General features: G+C 46.2%; 1 protein-coding gene across 1 annotated transcript; it reads left to right on the forward strand.

The window, feature by feature from the left end:
• Positions 1-673: 673 nt before the first annotated feature.
• On the forward strand, positions 674-18,670 carry ROGDI (rogdi atypical leucine zipper). Its single transcript, XM_057382820.1, has 11 exons — positions 674-796; positions 3,199-3,270; positions 4,547-4,629; positions 5,958-6,012; positions 6,533-6,613; positions 8,936-9,031; positions 10,286-10,384; positions 10,849-10,962; positions 11,706-11,755; positions 12,275-12,401; positions 12,931-18,670. Exons 1-11 carry the CDS (start codon positions 755-757, stop codon positions 12,970-12,972), a joined length of 861 nt encoding a protein of 286 aa, XP_057238803.1. The 5' UTR covers positions 674-754; the 3' UTR covers positions 12,973-18,670.
• The last annotated feature ends 1,817 nt before the right edge of the window (positions 18,671-20,487 follow it).

Below are 20,487 nucleotides of genomic sequence, written 5' to 3' on the forward strand. Positions count from 1 at the left end.
ATGAGCATTACCTCTCAAACACCCCCCCTCCCTCCATGATTCTGTGAACACTTAACTCAGCAGTGAGTTGGGTATTCTAAGAGATGAAATGTTTACAAGCTATGGAATACCTCTTGTGGATAATCTTACAGCAGTAGCTGGTTTTGCCCTGAGGCACGAGGATGAGATGAAGTGTTGATGACAGTGGGTTTCAGGTGCAGTGAGTTACAGGTGCCCGAGAAAGCACTCCTTTTGAGCACTGTCATTAAAGGCAGCAGATAGAAAGTCGAGAGCTATCCTTGCAGCAGGAACTGGTGCTGTTGGAAGCCTTCCCTGCCCTGGGCATGAAGGATCATTCCCATCTCCCAYCCCCCAGGGGGCTGGTGTGGTGAAGGTGCTATGCCTGCACGKCTTGCTCGCAGTACAGCTGCTATGAAAAAGAACCCACTTCTGTGCAAAGGATAAATACTTCACTGCCAGGATAAGTACTTATTTTGAGAAGTGATGTGATGAGATTTGCACGTCTTCACTCATTTCTGAGTATTCTTACACGCAGCTCGRCTTAATCCTCGCCCAGCTGCGCTCGACTGGGGAGGCAGCTCGCACCCWCCCTGCAGCACCAACAGGCTGGACGGATGTGCGCCCAGCCCCAGGCCAGGGCTCCAGCCCCGCCCCATCTGACGTGTCCCGGGGCTCCGCCCCCGCGCTGCTCGGTGCCGGTGCTGCAGCTGGGCCGTGCGCCTGCGGTGTCGGGGGTGGGGCCGGCAGTGGCGGGATGGCGGCGGCCATGGCGAGCTCGGGGGAAAGGGCAGTGCTGGTGAGTCTGGCGGGCGAGCGGTAGCGACCTGTTGCTAGGGCAGCAGCAACCTCTCCCCGCGCATGACAGCACTGCCGCTCCCCCGCAGGCTCCTTCTGTCTGCTCGGGCTCGGACGGGGAGCTGCGGGATGGCGGCAAGGCCGTCCTCTGCTCCCGCTCCCGGTCTGGGCCGAGCGCTGTGCGGGGGCAGCCCGGACCCGGTCGTAGAGCACCCGCCCTGACCGCAGGCGCTGCCCAGGTTCTGGCCGTGCGGTCGGCCCAGGCTTTCGGGCCGGCGTCCGTGCCCCGTCGCTGCTTGGCTCGGAGGCCGCGGCCTCCTACCGCCTCATCCACCGGAGAACCCGGGTCTCTCTGCCAGCGGTGCCGCTCCTCGGGTGGGCCTGGTCGGGTGGCGAGGCCGGAACCCCCCTGCTCCCGGCAMGGTGTGCGTGTGCCCTGTGACCTTGGTGTCCCGCTGACCGGCCCCGCACATGGCGGGTGCCCGAGCCGCCCCAGTGACCTGGTAGCAGCGGGGACAGCACAGAGCAGTCACCACTGCGTTTCCCGGGACAGGAACTCCGAGGAGGAGTGAAATCTCCGGTCTGGAGAAGGGGTTCAGAGATCCATCGGTCTGGGTGGAAAGCCACATAGGAAAACARGTTTTTCAAATGTTCATATGGTTTAGAAGGGTATGAACAGCATTCCCCAAAAATACAAGTGTGTAGTGCACAGATATGCATGAACTRGACTTAGTCCAAAATTATTAGGTCGGGGAAGTGAGCTTTATTGCTGTGACAAGAGGGAAGAAAGACTCCAGTGGGGATTTTGAGTAGAAAAAATTGCATGGTGCTGGAGGTGCTAAAAATATCTGCTGCACCCATTTCTCTTTTGGGAAACCTGGAGGAGGGCAAACATAACAGTGAAAGAGCACCAGATCCATCTTCTCTTGGGTGATCAGTGACAGCACTTGTGGGAATAGCATGGAGCTCTGTCAGGGGAGGTTTAGTCTGGATATTAGGAAAAATTTCTTCACCCAGAGGGTGGTCAGGCACTGGAATAGTCTCCCCAGGGCAGCGGTCACAGCACCAAGCCTGACARAGTTCAAGGAGTATTTTGATGACACTCAAGCACATGGTATAGAATTCTTGGGGCTGTTCTATGCAGAGCCCATACTTAGACTTGATGATCCTTGTGGGTCCCTTCCAGTTAAGGACATTCTATGATCAGTGTAATTCCCAGAAACCCAAAACAGGATTAAAGGGTTGAGGTCAGTGTACTGCACCCAAACTGMTTTGAAGGATAACAGGGAATCTTGACTGCCTTTGTTGTGTGTGCCTGCCTTAGATGAATGTTTGCTGAAACAAACCCAACTTTGTGCGAGTTGTTGCGATAAGTCTTGCATAAGGTGATGACACATCAGTTAGGGGTTGTGTTCCTGTGAACAGGAATCATGTAGCAGAGAAACCACAAGCTTAGAGTTCTGAATTGACCATGCCTTGCCTATTTTTCTGTGGGCAACCTGCTCAGAACTCTCCACACGGAAATTTTTCTTACAAGATGGCAAGTGGCAATCTTACTTTGTCCCATGCTTCTGTTTCCCACTTCTCTCATGATCTGCATGGGGTCTCATGGTTTAACAAGAACCCTAGCTATGCTTTGATGGTGTCCTTTGTACAGGCTTCTCTGTGGCAGCAACTGATGGYGTGAGTCATCAGACTCAAACTTGTTCATTACTGAATTTGCCCCAGTGATTGGGAGTTCCCAGCCTGTGKCCATCCCATCCTCCCCCCACTTTTCAGTTTTAACTTGTTTTGTTTTTAGACAGCTGTTTTCTTGGGGAAATGCTGGGGGTGGGGGGAGGAGGGGCAAGGGATACTCATTTTAGTGTTTATCTTTGTTTCTCACCACCTAATTAGCAACAAATTTGTCTGCAAGTTGATTCCAYTTTGCCTGTGCCAGGAATTGGTAATGGATCTCCCTAGCTTTACTTTGGCCCATGATCTTATTTTCTCCACTGACCTATTGAGAAAGGAGCAGTGAGGGAGGCTTGGTAGGTGTCTGGCAACCAGGTCAGTCAATCCCAACAGCTTAAAAAGATGTCCCAGTTTTTGAAGCAGCAGAATTTTTACTTTGCTCTGAAATTTGCATCCAGTTCTAGGGTTTTGGTACACTGATTTGTGTGAAGGTTGCTTTCTTAAGTCAGAGCAAGAATGAGGACAGTTCATTGGACTAGGGTGTAAAAGTGGAGATGTGGAGACTCAGGTGTTTCAACAAATCAGGAAGAAATCTTTTTCTTCTCCTTAATTTAAACAGCATGGAAACAGTAGCACATTTAGAACTTAAATAATTTTTGCATGTGTCTGAGAGATTTACTTCCAGCATTTGACATCTAATGATTCCAATGCTATCTTCCCACAACACAGGAAGAAGAATTTAAATGGCTTTTACAAGAAGAGGTCCATGCTGTTTTGAGACAGCTGCAAGATATTTTGAGGGTGAGGTTAACTTTGTCTGGTTTTTATGTTGTGGCTTTGTTTGACCTTCTGTGTAAGGAATGGTGATAGGTTTCCCCTGCAGGAAAAAAATTCTTGGTACAAGCTGCACAGAAAAGKCTATCATGCATGTCAGTTCTGTCCCTCGTGCTTCCTTGCCCTCTGCTCTTGAGGACTCCCAGTAAAGCTGATTTCCCCAAGATTGCRCTGTCCTTGACCTTTAGAGAGCTGCTTTGAAAAGGCACATGGAGACAGCCAGGCYTATCTGTCAGGCATTTGCCTGAAATGTGAATATTTTCTGGAACAGAGAATCTGGATCTGCCTGTAACTCTGACGTGCTGGTGGAAGCAAGGAAGATGGCCTTTAGCTGACAGCTGCTACCTGTGCAGTAATTACTAGCATGCGCTCTCCTTGCTCAAAACCATCCTCTCCTCAACATGCCCACTCCTCTGCTGGTACCTGCCCCTTTCAGTGGCCTGATGTGTTCAGCTGAACCAGTTGGGCAGCACTTTTCTCACCTTTCACCAGCCTGAGCATGCGCTGCAGGGTTAACTCTTTCCGGGCAGCCAGTGGGAAACTGGCCAAAGGGACTGGTGTGCACTGAGAATGCACCSTGTGTCTGCTGGGTCAGTGTTTAACCAGCCCAGCCCCTTAACACTCTGTGGTTTTGGGAGGTTAGGGAATGATGGAGGACYAGAGCCAAAAATGTGGAGATAAGGGACAAGTGCCAGAGGATGTAAGAATGTCATAGTGCTGACACGGAATGCCAGGACTGGAGTCAGTAGCAGGTGAATATAGGCTGTATGTATAGTACCCATTTTGAAGAATTTGTTACAGATTTAAGAGTGAAGTATGTAAAGGGCAGTGACTAGCCAGTATAACCTGGGGTGGGGTTGGGGAGGGCTGGTTTTCACTCCAGACTTCCCTCATGTGTAAGACCAGCTGTGATAAGGGGCAGCACCATGGTACCTGAGGGTGGGCAGGGCTGAGCTGTCCGGTGCTGCTCCTTCTGTGGGCAGCTTGAGAATCCTGCTTCAGGGTGTGAGATTTCCAAATGCCTTTTGCTCTGGGTTGCATGCGCTGAGCCTTCTCCTGGGCTGTGCTGGTCCTGCAATAGGATGAAATTCAAGTGCTCTGCTAGGTGGACTTCAGGAGCCTGGCAGAGGTGACTGCTACATATTCAGCCACTTGCTGGTGTCCACATTATCTTTGTTGCTGGCTCATGGTGTGCTGGGCCTAAGCAGATGCTCCACCACTCACTGTGTCCTCTCTTGGGCAGGAGGCCTCCCACCGCTTTGCYCTCCCCACCACTGCCTCAGGAGGAGCTGACAAGCAGGAGAACTTTGTACTAAGCATGTCAGGGTAAGTGGTGGTGGTCAGCTTCCTTCTGCAGCAAAGGGTGCAGGTCCTGGAGGATCTGTGGTGAAGGGCTTTGCAGCAGCCCTGTTGTAATGGGTTTTCTTTAATAGGAGGTTTTGCCTTAAGGAAAACAAAGTAACTCTCAGGCTGGTGAAGGTAACAATCTGTGGCTGTGTTCTTCCAGGCTGGCCTGAGCCAGCCTTGTGCCATTTCCTGTTCACTCCTATAACATATTCACTGATTCCTGACCACATGCTAGTGCGTTGCCTCAGTGCTGTGGAGAGTTTGCCAAGGGCATTTTTTTTATGATACAGGGAGTTGCAGTTACGAGACCGAATTCTGCTTTTGGCTCAGTGTCTGACTCTTGACTGTGGAGAAATCTTAGCCTTTGTCCTAATCTCCCTAAAACAGCAATAGTAAGTCTTCACACAGAGCMAACTGAGGCTTGTGCAGAAGGTGTTATAGGCGTGCAGTTCTTCTGAAACTGATGTCCATTTTTTGATCTTCAGTGTGATTTTCAGTGTGGCTCCTGGTCTCAAYAGCTGCTCTGGCAGAGGTCACAAGCTTGTCACAAAGCAGTTAACCTTAGTCCTTAGGAGTGTCACAGTGAGCATTGCAAGAAAACATGCAGTAATTCTGTATTAAGTTTGAAAGTTATCTTCTTCAGATCTTAGTTAATTTAGTTGTCGTTTTAAGGTGGGTCTTGCAGTGTTGATCTAAAGGGTCTCTAATATAGTAAACTGTWAGGTATGGCCCAACCAGATGCTTCAGTCTTCTCCTCACACTGTTCATTATAAATGTGGGTCATCTTGCAGGACCTTTCAAAGAGTTTGGGATGTGTTTTTTTTTATTTATTTACGTTTGTTGGGTTTTACATGTTTAGGGTCTTTTTCCTTGGAATAGGGGTGTGGTTTGTAGCTTTCGACCCCTGTAGGAATCACTTAGCACTTCCATATCAGCAATTAATTTATTGTCTTGTGCTTGTGCCTGCTGTAGCTGTTTGTAACAGCAACCAAATTGTTGACAGGTGATAAATGGCATAAGAATGGAATCAGAAATAAAGGTAATGTTTTAGGCAGAGCAGTTAGGGTGAGATGGCTGATAAAGAATATGACAGGAGTTGGCCATAGGCCAAGAACTGGGGACTTGGAAGTGTCCAAGAAGATGAGTGTTCTGAAGTGAAGTGTTCAGCTTCTGGGCAGGAGTAGTGTTCAGACTGTGGACAGGAGGAACCGAGCTGGCTACACAGGACGAGGAGGGGAGGTGTTAGGTTGGCAGTTGATGGGTGCCTCTTGTGACATGTGTTGCCTAGATCTTTCCTCTCATTCCAGCACAGACCAGGTGAAAGGCATGTTGACACTGCAGGGAGATGCACTGTGTCAAGCTGTGAGTACTTGTCACACTTCTTGCTTTGTACTGCAAGGGGTGGGTATACTTACTACCTTTTGATCACCTCAGGGAGGGAGGTCACCCTGGTTAYGCATTACCATTGATCAGTGTTCTCTGCCAGTCCTCCCTAACTGGCCTAGATGTTTCAGCAACCATTGAAATTTGTCAAGATCCAGCATCTGACACCCCTTTCTACCACCATCATGCGGTGGTGAGTGCTGGAGTCAACTTTTATGGGGATTCCTTGCCTTTACCACCTTTGTTGTGTAATAACTAATTTTCCTTAGGGATCTTCTGGGCTGAGGTCACGTGTCCTGCCTGGATCCTGATTCACTCAATGCTTTTCAACCTATTCTTTGTATTAATATCATCCTGTGGGAAYACTGAGGTTTTGGCTATGCCAGGACTGCAGAAGGCAGCTTGCCAGGATGATCTGAAAGAAAGTAGTGTAACTGCCAGCCTCCATCTTCTGCATACAGACATTTCTTGCTCTCAYGTGCTTGTTTCTTTCTTTAAGGATGTTAATCTGAAAATGCCGAAAARCAATCAGCTCCTGCATTTTGCATTCCGGGAAGACAAGCAGTGGAAATTGCAGCAGGTACTGTTGGCTGTAGATGCCCTCCCATCCATAGCYTCTGTGCTCTCTAAGCAATAACTTTAGTCCTTTGAGAGAGACTGTTAYGTCCATTCCACATGAGTTACAGTGGTAAAAGCTAGGGGAAGAAGCAGGTGCAGTTAAGTTGGTTAAATTCAGTTGGGGTGCCTGGGCTCATTCCAGACACATCAGCTGATGTGAAGGCTGTCTGCATAGCAGTCATGATCCTTTAAAGGAGTGCCTGAGGTGCCTGTGCAGGATTGTCCCGTGTCAGCCCAGGCTAGCAGGCAAAGAGTAGCTTCAGGGGCTTGAATAGCTTGCTCTCATTCTCTTACAGATGCATTTGTTTACACAGAGMAAATCACTATGCTACTGTAGCATGTCTGAGTTCCCACAGTAAAGAGTTAAAAGAATGCAGCTATCCAGAACCAGAATCTCTTWCCCATCATTTTGCTGGGAGATACTTGGTTCCAGGACCTGACCTAGTGTCTGAAGACATGGTTTTCCTCAATTACTTTGTCACAGCTGAGTAGGTTGGAGGAAGATGTATTCAGTGTGCTTCCCTGTGCCATAGCTCAGGTTTTTCTAGGTGATGAGTGCATTTGACATTGGCTACAGTTCCCAAAGCMTGCTTTAGCAGTGAAAGCTCTACCTAGTATCTTGGTAGAAATCTAGAAAATCTTGTACTTGGGATGTTAATGCCAAACTTGACTGAATTTGTTTATGCCTTGAAAGAAAGCAAGGAAGTTTTTGTGRCAACACTCAGCAATACATYCTGTTTTGTGGCGGTGTTGTACTGYTGCCTGGTTGATAGACTTCTACCAGCTTTTATGGAAAACCCTTTCCTTTATTTTATTGCATTATGTATTCTAACATTGTTCAGATGCAGTGTGAGTGTCTAAAGAACTGAGTGCAGAAGCATTTAGAGTGTTTATATGGTGAACTTTGGCCTGTCTGAATTAAAAATTAGAATCTCAAAGGATCAWGAGTGTCTTCTCTTAATGAATGATGTCAGCTGGAGTTCTGTTTCTCTGTACAAAGTGACGTCAGGGATAAGAAATTGTAGTGCACGTTTTTGAGGAACTCAAGTGCAGATACATAAATTTTCGAGGAAGTTGATTAGAAAGCAGAGCAAAATCAAGGGGGAATATGAATGAAGCAAATCTTTATAACAGCAAGGTTGGTACTGCCTGGCTGGGTAATGCTGCCAGGATTGGTTCAGCTTGCTCAGAAGCCTCTGGGAGATGTAAACATTGGAGGTGGTGATGTTTGGAGATGCCCAAGTACCTTCAGAGTCTCTGCAGTCTGACAATGGATTTCTCATTCTCACTCTTCTCTCTGTAGCCTCCAGTGCAACAGCTTTCTAAGAGCAGGGCTGTTCTGTGTTCCCTGAGCTCCGCATCAGAAGGAACCAGAGCCAGATCTATGCCAGGAGGTTTCTACTAGGATGACCTGGGACTGCAATTGCTGGAAGGCATTGTAGATATATCAAACTACAAATACCTCAAGCTGTGTTGCCCGTCTCCCAGCAGACACTTCTCATACAAACTTCTGTGCTTAGCTCTTCCTTTTGCACCCTCTGATTTACTGCTTGGGCTATTCTTTTAAATTTTCATGCTGCTGCCTGAAATTGTACACAGGTCAGTTTCTGCCAGGGCCATTGTCTTCCTCTGGTTTGTCTTTGCTCCCATGAAAGCAAGGATACACCTATCAACCTTGCTTTGATAACCRTGTTCTTCTTGCTTGAGAGGAACTCAAGCCAGCTGTGTCCTGAGTCTGGTCCATTCCTACACAAAGGCACAGCTTCTTGATGCTTGAGATAACTCTCAATCCCAACAATTTTACTTCAGAAGGACTCTGGGATACTGCCAGAGACACTGTATTAGAAATCAGTGCTTCCTGCTCATTACTGCTTATTGATGTCACTGATTTTAGCTCTGATAGGATGAAATAATTGTTCATGGTGCTAGAGCTGACTGCTGTATGCCATTAGCAGTAGAGAATTTCTACCAAGTGGTCATGGTCAGAGCGCTTCTAGGTTGAGAGTGCCTGATGTCACTTCAGGGCAGCAGCATTTGTACTKACAATCTAGGTTGTAGCTGTCAGACTGTTCTGCATCTCCAGTCTATGAGTGAAGAGCCCAATAACGCTTCTGGGCAGCAGTGGTAGGTTTGTGTTAAATAATTGTCTGGCCTTTAGACATGGCATTAACATTTGAGAAGACTCAATTCTTAAGGTTAGTGAGATAACTGGGGAAATCTTTACTTCCCAGCATGTGTTATTACAGAGTGTTTCTTTCATAGGGCTGCATTTGTACCTTTGCAGATCCAGGATGCTAGAAACCATGTGAACCAAGCCATTTACCTGCTTGTGAACAGAGATGTGAACTACCAGTTCAAAACAGGCTTGGAGGTGCTCAAGGTGAGGAGAAAGCCCCTGCTGCTTGGGTAGGAACAAACATTTTTCTTCCCTCCATTTGTTGTTTTAAACACCGTTAATGCACATTACTGTCTGGGTCTCTTAGGGGAAATGGACTTCACAGTTGTACCTGTATGTASCTATGTCAAGCAGTGTCCATGTGACCTCATATTTTACATGAGTCTGTACTAGTTTAGCATTAGTAACAGGGCTTTACATCCTGGTGAACAGTAATCTGAGCAGTCAGGTCCCTGTTACACACCAGTGATAATCTGTGAGGATTTTCCTTGATCTTCTGTGGATGATGTTACATAACTTACACTCTTCTCTGTTAATCAGTGCTGCTGCTGAGAGCAGCAGTGAAGCAGCCATCAGCAGACAGAAGATGACAGCACTTGTGATTTACTGAAATTCGAAAGTGACTTCTCTCTTGCCAGTAGTRTTTGCTGGGGTCTAATACATAGCAGCTGATGCATGGCAGAGAAGCCCAACCTTTTGCTTGGATATGCTTTCTGAAGGCACCAGAATTTTGGCTTGCTCATTAGAATCCATCACAACATCAAACATGAGAAAAYGAAACCTCTTCAGTTTCCATAATGGCAAAGGTTGCTCATAGGAAGAAGCTACGTAATGAAACTATTTCCTTTTACTTTCAGGTGGAAGTAGGGAATTAGTCATAATACCAAATACCTRCATCTTAGCAGTCATGAGCTCTACAACAGACAAATGTTGCTTTCCCCTATTTTTCTGGAAGAAGAGGTTTGTCCAAATAGAGCCTTTGAACTGTGGCAGGATTGGCCTCGCAATGAGCTACTGTCCTCACTCATAGCTGGTCATGAACATGGGGATCCCATTCAGCAGTTGTACCTGTGATGTGGGAGTGGGGAGACTGAGAATGCAGCTTGTCATTTTTTCTTTAATGCCTGTTCTTCTGAAGAGCTGCTGATGAGCTTGTTGATGCTTCTGTGGCATCAGTAATTGATCTTACATTGCCTTGGTATTCTCTATCATGAGTATTTCTTCTCTCATCAGTCYCTGGTATTGAACACTCCTGACTTGTCTCATAAGTCCCTGATGGTGGTAACAGTTAAACTGCATTTATGTAGAAGCCACCTCTTCCCAATAAGGTCCTGAATTCCTGGAAGGGTTAGGGATAATGGCAGTTGTTGTTTAACAGTTGCAGAAGGCTGTAGGATTCKGCAACACACTGTCCAGAGCTGTTCAAGAACCACACTCAGCAATGTTCTGTACTTGCAGCTTATGGATGCTGTGATGTTGCAGCTCTCCAGAGCCCGAAATCGGCTGACCACTCCTGCAACTCTGACTCTACCAGAAATTGCCTCCAGTGGTCTCACGGTAAGTAGGTGGTGATCTAGATCTCTATACAGGTCTAGCAGCATGCAGCAGTTTGGATACTGGGCTGCATCCTGGTGGAAGTGAGTTTCTGAAGTGTCTCCTGAGGCAGAACTGAAGCAAGTGCAAAYCCTGAGTGGTTTTGGCTGCTCTGTATCTTCCTGTGGGAACGGAGATACATGAGGCATGAGGACTCTGGTTCTCTAAGAGTAAATTATGTTCTCTGCCCAGGAGTCTTGTCCACGGATGATTTGCCCTTCTGAACACTGCACTGTCCTCTCTTGTCACTGTCATGCACACGCCATTTAATCAAGGGCAGTGAGAGCAACAACCATTGCCTGCAGCTGCTCAGTCTTTTTTTCTCTCCTAATGTGTTTTTTTTGYCATGGGGTAATTGTAGTGTGCTTTGGGAAGAGGGATAGAAATAATGACCCTTTCACTGACAAAGAAACTCATTTTCTTGCCAGAAAATGTTCACCCCTGCGCTGCCTCCAGACATCCTTGTGAATTTCTATATTAACCTGAACAAGCTGTGCCTCACTGTCTACCAGCTCCACGTGCTGCAGCCCAGCACAACCAAGGTGATGCYTCCTATCTTCTGGGCCTTGTTTAGTTCCCTCTGCGTGTCCCACTGTGAGAAGAAGATCACACTGCTACTTGGTGCAATGTTATGTTCATAAGATAATGCAGAAATTACTTTAGCTGGTGCTAAGTGTCTGTGTTTAGGTCTGCTGCACACAGAGCACTGGTTTTCAATCTAGGGCATGGCTGCTTAGCCCAGAAGAACATACAAATGCTCTGGAGTAAGCCATTTTTTACCAAATACTTCAAATATAGTCTGATAATTTTGTATCATTTTGGAAGGGCATAATTATATTAATCCAGTTTACATCAAAGTAGCATCTTGGGTTTCCTGAAGAGAGTTTTGATGGATACTTTTCTGCTTMACCTGTTGCATGGGTCAACTTGCTGTCATGTAAAAACAGCTTTAAACTCTTAAACTTTATAAAATGAAGTCCTTCCACAAGGAAGATTTTCCTAAAAATCTAGATTTTGTTTTTCTTCTGGATCTTCTCATCKTATTTCTGTAGTGATAAAATTTGTAGCTACATTGAACTTAGCCACTACGTAGAATTCCTCTCATGAAGCTTCTAACAGGAAGGGTTCTAACAAAAGGGATTCCATATTGATGGAGTGTCCAGGCAAATAGAGTGTGGGCATTTCTTGATATCAGGCTACTTACTGAAACTGTAAACCTCAAATGTCTTTCTTCTAAGTGGTTTGTTTACTGCATCAAAATCCTAATGACCTTTTCCTTCTCTAGAACTTCAAGCCTGCTGGAGGGTCTGTTTTGCACAACCCTGGGGCCATGTTGTAAGTACAGTCACTACAAAAGTAGTGTACCTGGATAACAGGTATTGGTGTGTCTTGAGGGTGAATTCCAAACAGCTGTGTGCAGTTTCCATTATTGCATCTTGGAATTGGAGAAGCTGGAATGAATCACTTTCTGTCCGTGTGAATGCTCTGTTGTGTCTCTTTTAATGACTTGGTCCTAAAGGCCAAAAGATGTGAATTTCCAGGATTCAGCCCATCTGTATAGTGCCATGAGCTTATCTAGAGATGATGGTTTACAACCAAAATGTTTGGTTACTGGCATTGCCATCTGCATTTCCTGCCTCTGTCCCTGTCTGGAATGAGGTGAAGTTCCTACCTTCACTCTTTAGATTAACTCTAAATCTGGTCAGAGGTGGACTGAGTGTTTGCATTCTGTAACTTTTCCAGGTGCTAATTTAAATATGATAGAAATCATCATAATCTCTCATGGGAATGTAGGACAGTTGAGATGTGTTCTGTGCTGTTGTGTGTGAAGCTGTGCTCTTTTCCCCGCTCCAGTGAGTTTGGCAGCCAGCGGTATGAAGTCAGCCATGTCCATAAAGTGGAATGTGTTGTCCCATGGTTAAATGATGCCCTTGTCTTCTTCACAGTTTCACTGCAGCTTTGCCAGCAACTGAAGGATAAGGTAATGGCCTTGGAGAAGGGCTTTGTATTTACCTCATGAACCTTGAGAGGACCTCAGATCTGATGTGATATTCTGTTCAACTTGCTGAAAACAAGGGGATGAGTCAGTGTTCTGGAGCCAGGGAACTGGCTGGCACTGCCTAGGAGRCAGCCATCAGATAAGTATAGTGGTGTGGCAGGTGTCTGCTGAGGCCAGTGACTAGATGTAAAGGAGCAAGTAGACCCTTCTGTGTTTACAGTCATGGGGTGGATGAAAGGAAACACCAGAGTGCTGGAGAGGAGCATGGAGACCAATATAGATTCCAATAGATCGATGCTCCATTCCAGCTCTGCAACTGGCCTGGCTGCCACCTTGAGCAAGTGACTTTGTACTCCTTGTGTGACAGCAGCACCAAACCTGCCCTTCAGTACTGGGGTRTTGAAGTGTGCAATGCTATGAAGCTCAGTCTCCTCCCTCACACATTATGTACTCTTTTTTTTTGTGGTCCAAGGAGTATAGGAACTTACCTGCTTTTCTTCTTGCTTTCCAGATCTCTGTTTTCTCCAGTTACTGGAACTACAGGCCATATTAATTCTCTGCAGAATGATCTAAGCCTTTACAGTACTTCCCATGTCTCTGTGTTCTCTCCTGTGAGCTGAGACCAGGTCAGCCTGAGGAGTGTTAGGGTTCACTGCCAGATGCCCTCTACAGGGCACAGTCAGTGTACCCAGAGACACAGCTTTAGTAGCCTTGCCTGGGATTGCTGCATAAGCAGGGCACCAAGTAGTGCTGGGTGGTTGCCTGGAGCTTCCACCGGTCCCTTTTGTGYGTTGTGTGGCTCACATTTCCTAAGCCCCTGATGAATTACACAGGTCTGTTAAAAGGGGTGGGTTCTCTAGACTACCCTCACTAACTAGATCTGTGCATTGTGCTGTATCTAACTCTTGGATGTGAGGTGGCTGAGAAGGAGGGAAAACAGGCTAAGTTAACACACCTGTTAAAAGGTAGGGCACGTTGCTCTATGTAATGAAATAATGTTTCTGTGATCTGGTCCAGCTGCGCTTATGACTAACCTTGAGTGACTCTCTCCCCTGCCTGTTCTGTCCATGCCCATGTTACTGATTCCCTTTTGGGGATGCTTGTACTTGCTTGTACTTGTTTGAATTCTTTTCCCCCTCATCCAGCATCAATGTGATAATTATTTTTTCCTAAGCCCTAGTTGGGCCAGTTGGTCTTTTCCAGGTTTAGTATCTTGTTTTCACTGCCAGCCTTTGGAGTTGCCTTGGTGTACCTTGTGCAGTCTTTCATCTTGTCATTAAACCCAAAGTGAGTACCRCATTGCTACTATGACTTGCTGCCTGTGGATGCTACAATGTGTAAYTACTCCCTTTAGCCATTGATAACCCTGAAATAAAGACCCTCAGACCTGCAGTGCTCCTGTGGCCTGTGGAAGAGTGTCTGAGATCCTGTGCTCTCTCATGAGTGTTTCTCGGTTATGCATGCTGGGTTGTCTTTCGCTTGTTGGGAGGACAGTAGTGGTTTCTGGGGGCACAGCTGGGTAGCTCTTCAAAGGCTGGGCCTGTTTTCATAGCCTCAGCTCAGTGCTGTTTGATATCTGAATACTACCTGAAGCAGTTTTCCAAACGTGCCTTGACAGTTATGTTTGGAAGAGGCTGTAGACACTGAGACTGGGTTGGGTTGGCTCATGGAGCTGGTTGCAAGTGATGAGGAAGCATCTGACCTGTCTCYTGGGTGGCTTCAGCTAGCTGTGTCCAGACTGTTTCTGGTGGCTTCCCTTACTGGAATTCCTTACCCAAGGTCTGGCATGCATGCTGAACTGAGGATTGCAGATTCACYGCATTTCCCAGAAAACCTCAGGGCTACTGGACAAGCTCGGTTGCCCATTGACATGTTGGTGGTTTTACAAGTACTAACCAGAGCTCTGTGCTCAAAAGGAAGAGATCACAGAATGACTGAGGATGGAAGAGGGATCTCTGGGGTCTATCTGGTCCAATTCCCCTCTCAAGAAGGGCCATCCAAACCTTGTCTCCCTAAGACCATGTCCAGAGGGGTTTTGAATCCTTCCAAGGATGGAGACTAGAGATCAATTTGTTGCTTTAATTTTTATTTGTTCTGCATCGACCTCTGCTCTGGACTTGTGGCCTGCCTTGTCTACACTCTCCCTTCCTGCCCCTTTGCAAGATCCCTGGGATCCTCTGTGGGTTAGTACCAGCCTTGTACTGCTGGAGCTTCCTCTGGGTGACTTGGTGCCGTGTATGGTCTAATGCTTTCTAATGTCATGGGTTGCAGAGAGTAACAGAGCTTACATGTAAGCATCAGATTGTGACTCATGAATGTGTGGTGGTGATGGATGTGGAAGGTGGAGAGGCCTGGGTGGACTGATGCAGTAGCAGACTTGTTACTGATTCAAGTCAATTAACCAAATGCTGCTGTGTCACTGGAACAGCATGAAACAGTCAATATCTGCTTTTTCTTGCACTGTGTTTTTATTGTCTTTTTTGAGCTTGATTTGGGGAACTTAGAGTTCACATGATCCAAACCTCTCCTTGTGGCTCTTTCTTTTTCCCTTTTGTCCAGGGAATCTCTGCTTTGTCTTTAGGGGATAGAGGCTGTCTCTTTAGTTCCACTGGCTGTCTGCTTTTGATGGCTCTAGCAGCTGAGTTGCTGCTGCCCGGATGCTGCTAGTTCCGGAACCACAGAAGACGCTGATCATGGGCCCCTGCTGATGAGCTGCTGCATCCTCTTCTGATAGGAATTGGAGTTGCCTGAGCTAAGCTGGAGAGTACACTGGGCAGCTTTCAATAATTGCAGCAGGCTAGTGACAGCAGAATCACAGATCAGGAGAGGAATAAAGAAACTTTTCTGGCTGCCCATAATCTATGTCAGTCTGAGCAGGTGTTTCTGTATTGTGCACAAAGCATTGAGAGACATGAGCAGAATCCTGTGGTGCTCTTCCCAGCATCTTGGCACTGAGCAGACAGGAATGTTTCCTTGCTGAGAGCTAAGGCTAAATGTTTGTAAAGATAGAGTAATCTCTTCCTGGAGCTGGAGTTGAAACTACAAGTATTCGTGTGTGCTGATGCTGGTCAGCTCAAGACTTGCCACTGCCAGGACTTTCCTGGAATTGCAACTAACATCACTGGCCTCATYCTGCCTTCCAGTTACAGTGGGAACATCAGAAGGGCATGTACCACCAYTCTGATTCATGAAGGTACTTGGCTGCCTTTCAGGGTACTGCCTTCCGGAGTTGGTGTTCTCGGAACAGAATCGTGTATTTCATGTTCTGTGTGTGCCCCAGTAAAAAGGGTTACACTGCCCATTTTGGGGGAAGATTATATCACCCATCTCTGTTAGCATCCCGTATTTCAACAAGTGCCTCTGGGCTGGCTACTCTGTTTTCCCCATTAGGACTTGGAAGTGTTTGAAGTGCTATATATCTACATCACACAGGGCAGGGAAACCCACAAACACCATCTGAGTTCAGGCTGCTTGTGGGAGTGTTATACAAGGTGACAACAGTCTCAGGCATGTGGTGGGATTCTTGGGGCTGTCCTGTGCAGGGACAGGAGTGGGACTTGACGATCCTTGTGCATCCCTTCCAACTCAGGGTATTCTGTGATTTTGTAATGTAAGTGGAGTGGCCACACGCTATGTTCTCCCTCCATGGCTGGGCTGCATGAGTTGCTGGGATCAGAGCAGCCACCTGTCCAGCCCAGCTCCAAGGGACRCTCTCTGTCAAGTCTCATGCTGAGCTCTGCAATCACCTGTGAAAGTGGCAAAGACAGCAATGTCCCACTCAGCCTCAAAGAATCTTCTTGCCAGTCAGCTCAGGAAGTTGTGTATCTCATTTCCCAGGTCTGGGCTTTGGCTTGGCTCCTTTTCTGCTCAGAGCTTCTCAGGGTGGGGACCTGGGGACCTGCTGGGCAGAAAGACAGTCTCTGTGAGCTGGGGGGACTGGAAGAGAGGTAGCCATGCACTCCTCATCCCCCACTGGAGGATGCAGGCTCACCTGAGCCTTGTAATGCTGCCCTGGAGCTGGGGCTAGGGGCTGGCAATGCAGAGTAGRAAAGCTATGCCAGGCTGGAGCAGTGTGGAACAAGATGGTTTCTGTCATAAAGCTGCTGCTCTGGTTTGCTGCAGGCGTGTGAGCACAGGCTGTGGGGTCAGCYTGGTGCCCTGTGATCCTCAGCATTTTACTGAAATCTTCCAGAATCGTTGGGATAAATAAAGCCTTCTAACACTGTCTTTTTAGTGTTAGCAAGTAAGGTATTACTTTATTCTTGGCCAGAAGGTATGTGTGTGGCTGACAAAATTCCATCCTCCACACAGACACAGACCTATTTATTCCCTTTTMGCAAACAAAGAAATTAATGGTTATTGGTTCTAAATTACATAATTCTCTTCCATTAATTAGTTTTCTGTCCTCAATTATCTTTCATTAACTAGTTTTCTATCCTCTATTRGTTATTAATTTCTCACTTCTCATGGTAATTATATTTTTTAATCTTTTATCTTTCCTGGGGCTTTCCARCACACACATACTGATCTTTTTTAGCTTCTTCTGACTTCTGCAAAATGGCCTTGTAGTACATAAATTCTGTGCTTCATGTATCCAGTTTCAACAATGTATCACCCAGGCCTTGTTCRTTGATGCCTATCAAGGTTAGCTTAGCAAAACTTCAAAAATGTCAGTAATTTTCCCATGCTGTATTCCCACACTTACTGGTGTGAAAAATGGGGTTAATATGTTGGCTTTTGCTATAACGTTGTTATATGTTAATCACATATGTACATCACAACTGCGCATGCTCTGAAGATAAAGTTGAAAAGTCCACAAGTGATGATGAGTATGGTCTCTTATTAGTGGGATACCCCCACGACCACCAAATTGGGGATGGCACAGGAGCACTTGCAGAACTGTGATGCCATGTATTTCCATGAACTCTTGATAGATCAATCACTTTTTGTGGTATCATCGCGAAAACCCCCTTTTCTGCTATCTCTGTAGCTGTTTCGTCAGTGAATCAATTTCCCTGTTTTGGAGTGGTTTTCCCCTTTTGGTGACCCCTAAAATGCATGATAGCTACCTCTGTRGGTTTCCTGATGCTCTCCAAGAGGGTGAGGATTTGCCTAGCATGTTCATTRCCTTGAGTGTTCAACAGTCCCCTTTCTTTCCAGATGGCTCCATGGCATGGACAATGCCAAATGCATATTTAGAATCAGTCCATATATTTACCTTMTTTCCTTTGCCCAGGTCTAGGGCCCTCGTAGGTGCAATTAGTTCARCCTTCTGCGATGACACATCTGCTGGCAAAACTTTTGCCTCAGTCACTTCATCTATGGTGGTTACTGCTTAACCCATCATCCTCTTACCCCTCTTTATGAAGCTGCTGCCATCTGTGAATAGTTCCCAATCTGCATTCTCTAGGGGCATGTCTCTCAGGTCCAGCCTGCTGGAATAGATCTCTTCGGTTGTCTGCAAACAGTCATGCTCAGGCACATTGTCAATTAAGGTAGAGGACAGAAACATGACAGGGTTAACAACAGAAGTTGATTTCAAGGTAACACCATCCTGTTCCAATAAMACAGATTGGTAGTTAAGCATTCTGCTAGGAGATAGCCAGTGTCCCCCCCCACCTTTTGTTCCAGCATGGATACCATTGCATGTGGTGCATACACAACGATGTGCTACCCAAGGGTGAATTTGCGGCCCTCCTGTATTAGGATGACAGTTGCTGCCGCAGCTCTTAAACAGCCAGGCCACCCTTCGCTAACATTGTCCAGCTGTTTTGAGAAGTAGGCCAGAGCTCTTCGTTGATTTCCAAGGTGCTGTGCTAGTACCCCWAGAGCAACATTTAGTCACTCATACATGAAAAATTCAAAAGGTTGGTCAGATTGGGCAGTCCCATTGCAGAGGCTGACATTAGGGAGTGTTTCAGCTGTTTAAATGCAGCTCTAGTGTCCTCAGTCCACATAATTATTCCCTTCTCAGCTGCTTTTAATACTCCATGTAGAGGTTTTACCAGCAGTCCATAATTTGCTATCCATAAATGGCACCAGCTTACCATTCCCAGGAAAGCTTGCATCTCTTACTGTATGGGGCTCTGGAAGACAGATACGGTTTCTTTTCGTTCTTTGCTAAGCKGTCTGTGTCCACAAAAGATCTCRAGCCCCRAATAAACTACTGCTTCCTTGGCAAATCTGTGCCTTGTCTTTTGAGACTCAATACCCACCTAAACCCAGATAGTTCAAAAGACTTACTGTGAGCTGGATGCAGTCTTCTCGCGTTTTGGCTGCAATTAAGATGTCATCAACATATTGAAGAACTTCTCCTCCTGGTTCTTGTTTACTTCAGTGCTCCAGTTCCTTTGCTGGCTGATGGCTGAATATAGTTGGGCTATTCTTGAAACCCCGAGGTAGAAACTGTCCAGATGAGTTTAATCTTTCTTCCTGTCTCAGGGTTCTCCCATTCATAAGCAAAAAGCTCTTGGCTGTCTTTGTGGACTGGGATGCAGAAAAATGTGTCTTTCAAGTCTATGGSAGTAAACCATCCCAACTCGTCTGTTAGTGTGGTCAAAAGAGTGTAGGGGTTTGGTACAACTGATTGTATATCCTCTGTGATTTTGTTGATTGCCCTTAAATCCTGCACTAATCTGTAACTCTTGCCATCAGCCTTCTTTACTGGCAGGATGGGCATGTTGTACTTAGATTTACATTCCACTAGCAACCCAAATTTAATGAACTTTTCAATTATAGGTACTAATCCCCTGTGACCTTCTAATTTCAAAGGRTATTGTTTTCGCCTCACTGTATAGCTCCAGGTTTGAGTGCAATACTCACTGGTTCTGCTTGTTTGGATCTTCCTGGAACATCACCAGCCCACACTATAGGGTTGACAGCATTTTGAATTTTGATAGGGATTTCACCATAGTTCTCCTGTAAAAACAGTGCAGCAACTTCGACAAGTTTAGACGCAGGGATTATAACTTGTACACTTTTTCCTTTTTTAAATTTAATTTCCGCTTCCAGTTTCTCTCCCCATCAATGGTTGTGGGSAGTTTGGCATATAAAGGAATTKATGAGTTACCCAGTGTTTTCCCAGTTTGAATTTTAAAGGTTTGAAGAGAGGCCGTGTTTCACTTACCCCAGTAGCCCAAATAACCTTCCCAGTATCTTGACTCAGTTTCCCTTCTAAAGTATTTAACACAGAATATGTCGCCCCAATATCCACCAGAAATTCAACACYGTCTTTTCCCAGCTTARCTACAACCAAAGGCTGYTGGGGGAGAAGCCTTTGATCCCCATCATTCWGATTCTTATTCTGATTTCTGTTCCACAACCATTTGGGGAGCTGAGGATCTCTTTTCCAACATGGGGCCTTTTCAAATGTCCCTTTTTCTTACAAAAGGCACATTAGCCTTTGTCCGAACAAAAAGTACTCCTAGACAGTTTTTCTCGGCTACCTCTCTTGCTGGAATGTTTACCCTTGTCACTAGGATCTCTGTTTCAAAAACGCTTTCCAGGCTACGTTTAACAACTTACTCATGTCCTTTATCCCATCTAACTTATGCAGTTTTCTCCTTATATCACAGGTAGCTTGGCCCATAAATAGATAAGCCAAATGAACTTTTCCCTCAGTTTACTCAGGATGCAGGTTTGTGTATTTGATCGCAGTATCTCTTAACCTGTTTAGAAATTCACTGGGTGATTCATCTGACCCCTGCTTTATCTCATGTACTTTAGACCARTTTAAGGTTTTAGAAACACCATGTCTTAGCCCGTGCACTCTGAGTCTCTGGTGTCATTTTAGCCTATCCATTTGGTCTGGGATATTTGGGTTCCAGCCTGGATCATCCGTTGGGAAGATTTCAGCAGCGGTGCCTTGAATTGATCCACTTGCTATTTGTGACTCTRTAGAATGTGATAGCCTTATTAACCATTTCCTTTTCCATCTAAAAGTTGTAAAAGCTCGAATGGAGTTTTTATCCAGTGACATTCCCGAGAACCAGCGGCAGCACCTTTGGGGCACAGCCCAGGGCTAGGGGGCTCCTCCCCACAGTTCATTTTCTCTTCCCAATTCAAACCA

Source organism: Malurus melanocephalus, unplaced genomic scaffold (genome assembly GCF_030028575.1).
Source record: "Malurus melanocephalus ecotype Western Australia unplaced genomic scaffold, MMel_1.1 scaffold_588, whole genome shotgun sequence".
NCBI lineage: Eukaryota > Metazoa > Chordata > Aves > Passeriformes > Maluridae > Malurus > Malurus melanocephalus.